Below are 12,949 nucleotides of genomic sequence, written 5' to 3'. Positions count from 1 at the left end.
AATAAAAAAATACAAACACAACGAAATGAAAGGAAGTTGAGAGAAGAACAAAAATCTTATAATATCTGCCCCTTTTTTCCTCAGTTCAAACAACAGTAATCTTTAATTAACAAAACAAAACAAGAACATCAAATCTTTCTAGAACAACAAATTATATGGTTACACATTATACTGTTTCATATTTTTTCAACAATCCAACCTTTATCATTCTCTTGAACACGTACTTTGATTTGGCACTTTTCACATCATTTTCCAGAATATTCCACAATCTCACTCCTTGGACTGAGGTGCACCGTTCTTTCAAACATGTTCCAAATTTAGGTTTCATGAACATCTCTGTCCCCATAAGATTATAATAGCTCTCTCTCTTTGCAAAATTTTTCTGGATGTTTATGGGTAATGTGTTTTGGTGTGCTTTATACATAACTAACAAAATATTAGAATCAACCAAATCATAAAATTTCAATAATTTCAGTTTATAGAATAATCCATTAGATGGATAATAGTAATGTTTTCGAGTGATAACTCTTATAGCCCATTTTTGCAAAACAAAAACAGGATGTGTAATAGTCTTCCAAGCTTTACTCCATACTTCAACACAACAGACCAAGTATGGAACAATTAATACATTATATAACATATACAGAGCTTCATCATTAAACAAGACCCCTATTTTTGTAAAGCAATGCAATAGATTTAGCTAGTTTTAACACACAAAAACTTTACCTCACTGACTCTACTAATCTCCACACCATCAACTCTAAATGGACTATTTATATTTTTATTTATATTTATATTTATACGGCTGCAACCTTTGTTTAGAAAAATGACAAAATCCAATCTTTTCATTTTTTATTTCTGTAATGAGGAAAACTTCAACTCATTGCTGTATCTGAACTGTGGTGTTGCACCACTGACCTGAAGAAATCCCTCCAGTGCGTCCTGAGCTCCTTCTGCTCCTGCAGCTCCTTCTCCATGGCTTCCTGCAGAGCCTCCCTGGTGGAGCTGAGGGTGTGTAAGGCTGCCTTGCCTTCCTGGTGAAGCCTTTCCTGTCCCTGTAGGAGAGCACTCTGCCCTACTCCTGTGGTCTTTCCGGGGCCTGCCTCTGATTCCACCTGCAGCATTGAGTGTTTTTCCCCTGGAGGCGAGAGCGCCAGAACAGCCTGAGCAGCAGATAGTTGGATGGCTTTCACGTCAGCTATGGCACCCTGGATCACTCGCATCGTCACCTAAAAWAAAACAACACAACCCAGAGAAACAATTTAAGAATAAAAAATTCAGGTTTTATACATGGACTCCAGTTTCTATCTGATTACATTGTGATGAAAGCAGCACCTTGCGGATGTCTGCAGCAGCCTCCTCGTCCAGGTTGTTAATCAGCTCTGCAAGCTCCAAACTGTGAGTCGTCAATAAGTTCTGCCAACAGCGCAYATGCTGAGATATCTCAACTTTTTCCTCCAAGCTCTTGGCCATGCTTGACAAATCCCTCTGCCTTTGTTTGTGGACCTTCACCTGCAGGAGTGACACAGGGGTGACTTACAAAGGCTGTTTAAATCTAAACTACACAATGAATCAGACTCTTTCAGTCCGAATAGATGCACCATGTCAGAGATGAGCTCCATCCTCTTCTTAATCAGTCCGCAGCGCATCGCTCTTTTCTCCTGGTTCAGCGTCTCGTCCAGTCTTTGTCTCACCACCACAAGCTCTTTCTGGGCCTTTTCTTGCAGCTGATCAAGCTGCTCTGCAGGTACGAGGCTCCCTCTGGTGGAGAGAGCAACAAACTCATAACCCATTTCCAACCCAGCGTGCCTATTTTTAACAGATAATATGTTTCATTTTAACTCAACAAGTGACATACAAAATATGCATAGATTTTTTCCCTTTGCCTCTAAGGAATGTTGTATTGTTATACAAGAGTAGACATTGCTGTAAGCTGCTTAGCATGACATAAAGTGATTAAACAGATCACCATTTTTAAGTCTTTAAGATTTCGAAGTGATATTTTGTCTGCTTGAGAAACATGTAAGCACAATAAAAATGCTTTAAACTAAATTTAAATTATGTTAAGTTATTATATATGGATGAGAGTGTAAACCTTCAGTACATAAAACAAACTAAAGAATTTTCCATTAAGTATGTCCATTAATATTTTCCTGAATCCTGTTAGCTAAAAAAATAAGAATAGGATTATACCACACCATATAATCAATCCATTTCTTAAAAGAAGAACTTAAAACAAAATATATGTTTTTTTAATAATAATAAACGCAGGCTCATTTTTGACTGAACYTGAACTCCAAGCTGCAGTGCAGACAGGTAAGACTGATTTATAGTTTTTTATTTAGTTTTGCACGTTGACGCTTTGAGTTTTAAAGACCCACAAATGAGACAACTCAGTTGTAAAATGTAAAATGGACCAACCTCCTTATATGGTCGAACCAGCTGTCCAAGCTGCTGGACGTGTTGGAGAAGGTGTCAGACATCAGGCCGTTGAGGCTGTGGAGGCTGTGAACCAGGAACTTCCTCTGAGCGCTGTGTTCAGCTAACACGTAGCGCTGATTTGCAACGACGACATCCAGCACCTCCTCTAGCTGATCCTGACGGATGGTTAGACAAAATCTTGTGAATTTGTAATTTATTAAATAATTTTATTGTGACTAAAACTGACAGATATTCTGTCTTCAATGATGATAGCATTGAGAAAACATTACCGAGACTGAATTCTCTATTTCTACTTTTTATTTGTTTGGACAGGAACAGTACAAATGGTTGCAGCTTTGCAATCTTAGTTTCGTCTTGCTGAAAATAASATTTCAGCTGCTCAACAGTGTGTCGTCATTGTTCTTTGTTTCMTCTCATCCTGATGAATCACGTTGCGTGTTGAGCTAAAATCTATGAACCATGACCCGTTCTTGCTTAGAAAGAGAGAACCTTTGATGGATGCAGCTTTCATACTCAATCCTGCCCCCATCATTTGTCAATAATTACCAGTAATCATCTGATTGCAGAAGCTTGAAAAACGATGTTACTTGTAAATTTTGTAAACCGTTACATCTTTCTTTGCCTTTCTTCCTTTTAAGGTGAGATCATGGTGTCAAATTTAAGATTTAATTCCAAAAATACACAAAAATTCTAAGCTTGTTTTTAGGTTTCTTAAGATTATAATTTGACTAATTTGTTAAATATGGTTGATATTGGCAAAAAAAATTATCACGATTAATTGTGGTAATTGATAATGATTTAATGATATGATGATTAATCCCCTGGATGCCCTCATATTCTAGTCACATGACCAATTTAAATCACTCTAGTGGGAAAGATTTGCTCTCCGTAAAAAATCTGTTCTAAATTGTGTCAAAAGCACAGACTTCAAGCTATACATCAATTTTTAAATTGTGTTGATACACCAAGTAAAACAGGAGTTATGATAAATAAATTATAAAACAATTTTTTAAAGTTCATCATATTTGAAGCGGAGAGAAGCATCGAGCGAACTGACCGGGAAAACCTTCATTCAATCTGCTTGGTGGCGTTAATCATAATTGTCAAATGCCAAAAACTTTGTCTGACGATTAATTACCATTAATTTCACACGATTTTGCCCAACCCTATTGTTAAATAAAGGAGTTTTTGTTTAGTTTTTTAAACTTATCTAGAAGTTGTTTATAAGTTTAAGTTTGAATGCTGTTTTAACATAAATGCACATTTCCACAAATGCCAAAGACAAATATGGAAAGTTTTAAAGTTGATGACTGTGTAACACCTTTAACCACAAACTGAAAAAAATCTAAAAATCTTCACCTGAAAAGAAAAGTACTCYTGTTGAAGACTGCTTGCCGTGTCTGCCTCTAACTCGCCCATTTTTGTGGCCTCCTCCAGCTCTTCAGTGAAGATCTTGTGCAGCTCCACCCGCCTCCACTCGATGATTTGCCTCTGGACGTTCGCTGAAGCTTCTTCGTGTCGAACCAAYAGGAGGCGCTGGAGCTGACCCTGACTCAGCTTGTGCAGCTTCTCCAGGAGGACGGCACATTGAAGGAGCTCCTGGTCGTGTTACAAATTTACAGTTTGGTATTTTCACCATGTCATAATAAAATAAAATAAAAAACAAAACAAAACTGCATCTCTTCTCCTTACCTGCTGGTCTGCATGTTGACAGAGCAGATCGGCCTGAGCCTTTTCAGCAGCTTCTCGACAATGCTCCGCCTCCATTTCTTCCCGAGTCTCCAGGTTACACTGACCTGCCAGGGCTCCCATCCATGCCCCTCGTTCCTCCTTTAGACGCCCCTCCATGCCCAGCAGCTGTCCGTGGAGGACCCTGAGCAGCCTCTGCTGGGCCTGAGAACTGGCTTGTCCACGTGATCGCAGGCCCCCAAGCAAGCAGGACATCATGTCTTTGTAAATCTGAATCCGGGTGGCCTCTAGGCTACTGGTGGCATTCAGCAGTGAAGACATTTCAAGGCTTAAGGGAGAAAAACAGAAGAAAGTGTACATCCATTTCTGACAGAATCTTTTCAATCAAACCTTATTTTGTGATTTTACTCACTTTTCCAAAGCCTGATACATGTTCTGAGGATCCTCCAGCAACATGACGTCCACTATCTTGTCTTCAAACGCAGCTTTATCTTTGACAGTCTCATTCATGTTGCACTCTGCATCCTCAGGGTCRGACTCACATCTGTTTCTCTGAGGCAAAATACAATAACAAAAACGAAAATATTTCAGATCAGTCTTTAAAACTGACAAAGTTATAATGTCAACTAAAAAAAAGTGTTTATATTGTATGTATCTCTGATTTAAAAAAACTTTAAGTGGAAAATAGCAATTTTTTTGTGATACCCTCTGCTGAAAAAGGCGGAGTCTTGCTCTGGGATTTGTGAAGTTCATGGCCAGAAATCCCAGCAACAGCAGCACCAATGTGGTGAAGAAACCAGCAACAAATCCAGCAAAATGGATTCTGTGGTTCAGCTCAATCTAGGATGCCAGACAAATTTTTAAATAAAAATCACACACACAAAAAAGATGCATTTCCAGCTGAAGGGATGTTTCTAACTTACTCGATCAGTAGAATTCACCCTCAGCCTTAGATTTGCTGTTAAAGGTCCAAACATACTAACATCATTCTGTGGGAGGAATACAAGCAAAAAGTAAAAATTAAATAAATAAATACTTTAAGTAAGAAGACAAGAATTACTCTTATATTTTACAAATATTAGCATAATAATGTTTATACATTAATTGACTTAAAACACATACGTGTGAGGCATTGGAGAAGGTCAGAAAAGCAGGAAGATCCAGGACTTCATTCCTGAGGCTCTTTAATTGAGCAGTATAATTAACAACAACTTGGAATCCAGCTAAAAAAGAAAAAGGAAAAAACTGTATCACTTTAGATCACAGCAAGCAGAAATTACAAATCACCTGTGGGCTAACTATATTTTGAAACGGTCCTACCCGAAAGTGAATCAACTGCAAATGTTTGGTAGCCTCGTTCCACGACTCTGCCTTCAGTTTTTAAAGGCCGTATCCCAGAAATGGAGTCTCGGATCGCCACCTGAGATAGGTTGGTGCCCCCCAAGGGCCCCATATTGTGGATCAGCAGGAAGAATGTCAACTGAGGGGGATCAGTGTCGAGCTGCACCTGAAGCAGACATGATAACAACAAAAGCTGTTAATTTCAACATCTTAAGTAATCAGCAAAACAATATTTTTTTTTTACATTTTATGATGAATCAAAATTAGTGACTGATGTACCTGGGCACACTTATGAAATTTTACCCCAAAGGAAATTGGAGGAGCCACATTCTGAACCTGCAGAAACATTGGTAAAACATGTAATACCTACAAGTAAATAAGTCAAAATGTTACATTTCTTTAATTAACTAAATAAAAAATTCAGTTAAACAACATGAAGCAAACCTGAGGGGGAGGGTGCGGGGGGCTTTGTCTGATGAGCGTGCTCCTGCTCTTCCTGGGGCGCAGCATGTTTGACAGGTAGCTGAATGAAGAATAAAACGAGTGGCTCCACGGACCTGCAGGAGCTGAAGAGGAGGCTGGGCTCCATCCAAAACACAACATGGGCTCACTGGGTTCCATTGTACCTGTCAGGGCAATAAAAAATATTAAAAAAAAACTAAACAAAAAAGTGTTTACAAAACTATAAGTAACAATAATATTATATCTAAATTTCATTACCATTATTAATACTCATTTGTATTCATACTTAGGTTTTGTTAGTGTTCAAAAAGCTCTTAGTTCAACACTTAGAATTTTTTAAGTACAGCCACTGTATAACTTTAAATTGACAAAATATGTATAAGGCAGCATTTGCAATGCCATTAAGCTGTATATGGATAGTTGTTGCTGATGTAAGCATGAMCTGTTTAGATTCTGTATGTTAAAGTAAGAGGACTGCAGTACAAACCCTCTATCTGGAGTAACATCAGGCCTGCTGACTTTTCTCCTTGGTCAGTGCAAAGACTCTATCAGTGAAGAGAAAACAAACAAACAGTATTTTTATTTATATTGCTGTGTTAATTTACATCTAAAAGATTAACAAGTGTATGATCATTGACATTCCACAACTGTATTTGAGTTCATTTATTGTCAATATGTCACCTGGTGGATAAGTGACACACATACTGTATGAACAAAATGTTTTCACCGTCAGTTGTTAACATTAACATTGATCAATAACATTTATAGACCTCAGTTGGTGCTTCTAAATTCATCCTATAAATTTAGCAAGTGCTAATTCACTAATAATTTTTTWAATTGGCAAAAGCCCTAAAGCACTTATCAGAAAATTGGTTCCCTGTTAGTGCTTTAGGGGAACTGTGCCCACCACAGGAGCTATGTTTGACACTATCATTGCAAATACACTGCAAAGCAGCAAAAACATCAACACTGCATACTTAAGTATTTGTTCATTTTTCACTCAAATTTTGTAGGAAACATTAATAGGTGATGTTGAGTTGTAATACACGTGTATTAAACATATCTTCACTAAAATAGAAATGGAAAAAAAGTGTTTAAATAAAATACTTACCCCATTTTGTCTAGTTCTGGGTGGGCACGATGAGGTACTGTTAAACTGAGGATGTCCAGCCCTGTCCTGAACTGTCACATCAGGACAGCAACACATGCAGAAGAAGGATGAAAACAAACACGAAACTGTGATATTTAAGATAAATAACCATACCGTTTGCCTCTCCACGGTTAGGTGTACCCGAAACATTAGAGCATTAGTAAGTATTACTAGCACGGAGCAAAGCCGCTAGCTAACTGGCTGCTTTGTCTCCACATTGTGCCTGTGAAAAAGGTGAAAATATTTGCTGTTCCTCACGTAAAAAAGAATGTGGCGAGCAAGAACGTTTCCCTTTACTGTCTAAATTTAACGATTAAACATTTTTGCCATAATGCATCTTTTTACGAGTTTGCAAAAGTACTAATTACACTCCGAAACTAAGAAAAAGTTTCCAAGAGTTAAGGAAAAATCGGGATGTGTTGAAAACAAAATACATTGTGTYGTTTCCGGTTTAGCCTTTCAAAATAAAAATACATGACTGGATTAGTTGAATGAAAAGCATCATAAAAATTTTAAATAATTTTGATTAACTAAAAGTTTTAGTGCTATTTTGATTATTTTTTTATTTGTATGAAAATTGCCATTACGTTCTGATTGTAAACAAGAATATTTTGTTGTACTTTTAAGTTGAAAATTTACTCATTGAGTTTCCGCCTTAGTTGGCTCGTTTTGTTTAGCTTGCAATCGCTCAAATCACAGTTCACCCATTGGCAAGAGGTTAAACATCTGGGGAGGAGATCAAAGTTTCTGCATCGATAACTTGACATTGTCGGAATAGTTTATTCTTTTATAGAAGATGACAAAAACACCTATAGAACTAAATGCGGAACAAAAGCACACGAGCTTCAGCGAACGCAGGGATGTTGTTTAGCCTTGGTGCTAATCAAACTGCTAACCACTGTTTTTCTACGGCTTGACCGCAGAAATGACAACAGCGGAGGTGGCGGCGGACTGCGGCACGGATGTTTTGGTCAGTTTTGCCGAATCCCTCCGCGTRTCCACCGGTCTGCTGACTGTGGCTGCGGTGTGTGGAGGACTGACGGGGATGTTAGCTGCTTCTCTCCTCTACCTGTTCTGCTTGAAGCCATTGTTGTTGACGAGACAAGTAAGCACATCATTAAATACAAGTTTTTCCAACTTATATTCATCATTTCTTAATCAACAAGCTCATTTTTTTTCTTTTTAGTGTTACAACGCAAGAAGACTACTTGAATCTGATGTGGGGAATTTGGACGACAACCAAAGTGATGGTGTCAACAGCAGCAGAAAAGATGCTTCAAGTGGCACCACTGATGGCAAAGTATTAGTCTTCATCACAGTCAGCGTGGAAGCTACTGCTTTTAACACTTGAATAAGGTTACACTATGGGATGCCAGTCAAATGGTGGAGATAGAGATTGAGAGGATGCTAAATGTGAAATGTACTGGTAAGATTCTMAAAAKCAAGGAGGATGGGCAGAGATGTAACACCTACACAAGTGAAGACGTTGAAAAGGTTGCTGAACCCTGGTGTAGAAGTGAGATGAAGCAAACGTATGGTTTCATGCAGAGAATAAGCTCTGTAGATATATCTGCTTAGAGAYTGTTAATAGAGATGGTCTGGAGGAGGGCCTGTGGTGTGATGAGGAAACAGAATATGAGGGTGGTCCAAGGACAACAAGACTGGTGAGATGTGCAGTAGGAGAGACAAACGGGTCCCCACAGACTGATGCTTGCAGATGACATTGTGGCCTATAAGTCTAAGGAGCAGGTGGATGAGAGCCTGGAGAGGTGGAGGGATGCTTCAGAGAGAGGAGGACGGACAGTCAATAGCTAGAATACAACTGTGTAAATGAGTGGCAGACGGGAGCTGCAAGGAGAAAAGTATTGAAGGGGGATGAGTGTAATTTAGGGCTGCCACGATTAGTCGATTAAAACAATCGACTAATTTAATAATCGATTAATCTTTTTTTTTGTTCTTTACTTTGTTTTTTTTTCTCCAAACTGCTTTGACACCTTCCACTGCCACATCTGCCTTTCTGTCCTTGACACACATGCATAGTAGTGGTAAGTGGGGTAGGCCGTGGACGTCACAAGACATTATACAGACATGCTCTGGTATCATGGCTACCTGGCAACAGAGCTCAAAAGTGTGGGAACTTTTTAAGAAAATGAAAGAGAAACCTGTGTAATATCTGCAGAGCAGAACTTGCCTTCCACAGCAATTATTTTTAGTTAGCAGATAGTTAAAATCCAACCATCCAATAGCAGCTGCATTCTGGCGCGATAAGCTGTATGTTTTATATTCAATTAACGTATGATCTGATTAGTCGACTAATTTAAAAAATAATCGGTGATTAATCGATTATATAAATAATCGTTTGTGGCAGCCCTAGTGTAATTACTTGGGGTCAACCAGCACACACGTGAGGTGAGGAATAGGCAGGGTTGAGTGGATGGAGACGAGTGATTAGGGTGATTTGTAGCAGACGGAAAGGTACAGCAGTGAGATGGAGAACTGAAGATATTTTCATTGAGAGTGACCAAAATGGACAAGATTAGAAACAAGTGCATCAGAAGGACAGCTCAGGTTGAGCAGTTTTGAACAAAATGAAAGAGGTAAGACTGAGATGGTTTGATCATCTGCAGGCTGTCCACTGTTGTGAACCATAAAGCAAGCAGCTGAAAAACGTTGGGAAGCTCCATGTTCAAAAAAGTTTGTAGTAATCTATTCACTTTTTAAATTCTAAATAAAAGCATACTTGCCCTTTTTTCTGATTTACCAGCTGAAGAAGGAGACCCCCATAAACAGTGATGTGGCTGCATTTGCCTCCCGAGCCAAGGTGGTTTACCCCATCAACCAGAAATACAGAGTAGGTCCACCACATTTGACTTCTTCCTAKACTGTTGAACAGATTTTTATTCTGAGGCTGAGGAAATTTTATTTCATGTTTCAATGTCACAATTCCTTTCAGGGTGTTTTATTTTCTGTTTTGCACAAACAGTATGAGGTGCAATTTTTAGACACTATGAGTAAACAAAATGTAAGATGCTGTTTACTGGAAGCTACAGAAATGAGGAAACTGTGAACTGATGCACATTATTCTATGAATGTAATAAAATGTATTCGAGGCAAACACCAAATAAGAATTAAATGTTGATAAATACATTTAATTTACACAAAAATAGAGAAATGTAAAAAAGCATGTTTTCATTCTATACTGCATGTTTTATTTTTAGATTTTCATGGTAAGACTAACATTTTTTGTTTAATTTAGCCTTTAGCAGATGGTGCATCCAACCCATCACTCCTTGAGCACACAAAGTTGACAGCAATGCCCGATGAGGAGTCATCCTCCTCTGCTGATGAAGAGGCTCTGAGTCAAAAGCAGGACAACATTGACAGCAGCCAGTTTATCTCCTCGGTGATGGTCCCCAAGAGCCTGCAGAACCAGAGTTTCACCCGAGTCTCCCACTACCCCCACACACTGACACAAAGGGGGTAAAAACGTGGATTCTGAGGATTACCCAGACTTCATATTCRGACAGTTGCAGATCTAATTATTTTGTTTCCACAGCTCTGAAGGAAGGATGAGCCTTTATTGTTTGGCCCTGCAGGATCTACAACATCACAGCTCCCAGCTTGAGGAAGAAAAATATCTGGTGAGTGTTTACTGTTTGTACTAGGACTGTACGTAACCCAAAACGTCTTATTGTCTTCTGTCTGACGGCTCCCTTTAGATCTTTCTACAAATGGTGAAAATGATATTCGGCTGTCGGTTTCCAAAAGATAAACGTGATGCAGATTTCACCAAGAACATTGTTCTGAAGCAAGAACAGGTAAAAAAAAAACAGCTGGTATTTATCCTGTAAAGTGTACAAGTCTACAAATATAGATGTATCTAGTATTTGTTTCAACGCTTTTACTATTTCTTACACAGAAACACTGATTTCTGCATTTTCATTAATTTTTTTAAGGAGCTGACTAAATTGAGGAAAGAACTGCCAGAAAATCAAACCATGAATGAGACGAGTCCRGATACTTCCTGCTCACTGGAAGACATCGAGAGAGCTCAGAAAGATCACTTTGAACGCAGCCTTCAAACTGTGAGAAGAAAGCAAATAATGTCTTTATTTTTTCTATTTGGACTAAAGATGGTTAATTTTCACGTGTCTTTACAGTCCAAAAGTTTCAGCAGACAAGTAGAGGATTTATGTCATCTTCTACTGAAGAGGAGCAGCGTTTTCTCTCCAGATGATTCCCAGGATGTAGTTTCTTCTCTCATTCAGACACTTCTGTTTGTAGAAAACCACTTGTTGACATTACAGGAAGCTGAGCTGCAGGTACAGACCTTCTTGTAATTTTTTTAGTTTTGTAGATCAGATTGACTGATTACTGAACAGGTAAGTAAATATTTATGCTTTTATGCTGTTTCTTAGAGGACGCTGGAGAAGCTGCTGTGGTGGGAGGACTTGTCGGGGTTGGTTCAGTCCCAGCCTGCCTTGCTGAGGTGGGAGGTGAATCTGAGGCAGAGTTTGATCGCCGCCACGCTGGAACAGCTGACAAGTGACAATGTCTTGAAATTCAGCCACATGGAAAAGATAATTTCAGAGATCCAGGTCGGTCTGAGTGAAGGCCTTCATCAGAGCACTGAGGGTAAGATGCATAAGCTAAAAATAGTTTAATTTGAATCTAACAAGAAAATACAACATAGTGGAGTGGCTATGTGGCTTACAGAAAACAGTCATTGTGAACAGGATCATTAGATTTAGATTTTTAATTTTTCTTTTAGCTAAATAAGATGTGTCTGACTATATTTAATTGAATGCAGCTGCTTTTTAATGAAAAATTGCAATTGTTTACATTCAGTCTATATTTAGAGCTTCTTAATTAAGATAAGGTTTTTTCTAGAAAAAAATAATATAATATGGTCTAATAACACTCTTAACACCTTTTGCACAAACACTGCCTTACTGTCCTAATGTGCTATCAAAGAAATATATTAAATATAAGCTCCATATACAGTATTCAGTGGTGGGCAGCACTAATTTAAAAACTAGTTCCACTAGCCCTAAAACACTAACTCAAATATTTAGGTCCCCTAATTCTAAAGCACTAATGCGCTGAAAATTTTAGCAAAAGCTAATTGTAAAGCACTAAAATAACCCAGTCAACCCATGAACATTCTTCAACAGACAACATGAGTCATATATTGTCATTTTGCTCTCTTAATACTGACATGCCATAGCTGTGTTTGAGTTCATTTATTGTCATTATGTCACCTGGTGGATAAGTGACACACATATGAACAAAATGTTTTCACCGTCATTTGTTAACATTAACGTTGATCAATAACATTTATAGACATCAGTTAGTGCTAATAAAATTTAGCCTATAAATTTAGCAAGTGCTAATCCACTAATAAATTTTAAAATTAGCAAAAGCCCTAAAGCACTAATCAGGAAATTAGTTTCCCTATTAGTGCTTTAGTGATTTAGGGGGACTGTGCCCACCAATGACATTATTTATTTATTTCTGCACTGACATTCATTTCCTTTATTAGGCTAATATTTGACAAATATTGTTGGATTCGTTTGACCAAAAAATAATGTAGTTTAGACAATTCAGAAGTCAGCTATTAAATTTACTATCAAACTATTTTAACAAATTTATTTCCTAAAATAACGCACTTTATTATTATTTGCTTGTACAAAKTGCTTCGTTACCCTGGATGATACTTCATTCAATGTGTCACAGTTTACATGTCAAATGAAAGGTTTGCCAGTTCCATGTTTTAGAAATTTATACAAGTTTCATGAAAATCTTATTTGTTATTTTTATTTATATTAAAATGTTCTAGCAGCATTTGATCTGATCCAGTTAGAG

General features: G+C 38.0%; 2 protein-coding genes across 4 annotated transcripts in view; one reads left to right on the top strand and one right to left on the bottom strand.

Moving 5' to 3' along the window:
- LOC106518381 (limbin) overlaps window positions 1–7,525 on the bottom strand; it is a 17,852-nt gene extending 10,327 nt beyond the window's left edge. The window contains exons 1-15 of the mRNA XM_014009650.1: window positions 7,046–7,525; window positions 6,422–6,479; window positions 5,917–6,098; window positions 5,752–5,808; window positions 5,452–5,638; window positions 5,254–5,354; window positions 5,055–5,120; window positions 4,837–4,971; window positions 4,544–4,683; window positions 4,135–4,459; window positions 3,802–4,041; window positions 2,422–2,597; window positions 1,602–1,761; window positions 1,336–1,512; window positions 919–1,229 (exon numbers count right to left, since the gene is read on the bottom strand). Coding sequence (XP_013865104.1) covers window positions 919–1,229; window positions 1,336–1,512; window positions 1,602–1,761; window positions 2,422–2,597; window positions 3,802–4,041; window positions 4,135–4,459; window positions 4,544–4,683; window positions 4,837–4,971; window positions 5,055–5,120; window positions 5,254–5,354; window positions 5,452–5,638; window positions 5,752–5,808; window positions 5,917–6,098; window positions 6,422–6,479; window positions 7,046–7,234 — 2,504 coding nt within the window. The 5' untranslated portion in view covers window positions 7,235–7,525. The remainder of the gene's footprint in view (window positions 1–918; window positions 1,230–1,335; window positions 1,513–1,601; window positions 1,762–2,421; window positions 2,598–3,801; window positions 4,042–4,134; window positions 4,460–4,543; window positions 4,684–4,836; window positions 4,972–5,054; window positions 5,121–5,253; window positions 5,355–5,451; window positions 5,639–5,751; window positions 5,809–5,916; window positions 6,099–6,421; window positions 6,480–7,045) is intronic.
- A 258-nt stretch (window positions 7,526–7,783) lies between these two features.
- The window catches only part of LOC106518382 (UPF0258 protein KIAA1024), an 18,627-nt gene continuing 13,461 nt past the window's right edge, over window positions 7,784–12,949 (top strand). For all 3 annotated transcript variants that reach the window (XM_014009653.1, XM_014009652.1, XM_014009651.1), the window contains exons 1-9: window positions 7,784–8,189; window positions 8,271–8,384; window positions 9,849–9,935; window positions 10,341–10,564; window positions 10,641–10,725; window positions 10,804–10,902; window positions 11,041–11,169; window positions 11,245–11,406; window positions 11,503–11,719. In XM_014009653.1, coding sequence (XP_013865107.1) covers window positions 8,010–8,189; window positions 8,271–8,384; window positions 9,849–9,935; window positions 10,341–10,564; window positions 10,641–10,725; window positions 10,804–10,902; window positions 11,041–11,169; window positions 11,245–11,406; window positions 11,503–11,719 — 1,297 coding nt within the window. In that variant the 5' untranslated portion in view covers window positions 7,784–8,009. The remainder of the gene's footprint in view (window positions 8,190–8,270; window positions 8,385–9,848; window positions 9,936–10,340; window positions 10,565–10,640; window positions 10,726–10,803; window positions 10,903–11,040; window positions 11,170–11,244; window positions 11,407–11,502; window positions 11,720–12,949) is intronic.

Source organism: Austrofundulus limnaeus, unplaced genomic scaffold (assembly GCF_001266775.1).
Source record: "Austrofundulus limnaeus strain Quisiro unplaced genomic scaffold, Austrofundulus_limnaeus-1.0 Scaffold60, whole genome shotgun sequence".
Lineage (NCBI taxonomy): Eukaryota > Metazoa > Chordata > Actinopteri > Cyprinodontiformes > Rivulidae > Austrofundulus > Austrofundulus limnaeus.
Note: the sequence above shows the minus strand (reverse complement) of the source record. Positions and strands in the feature narration are given on the sequence as shown.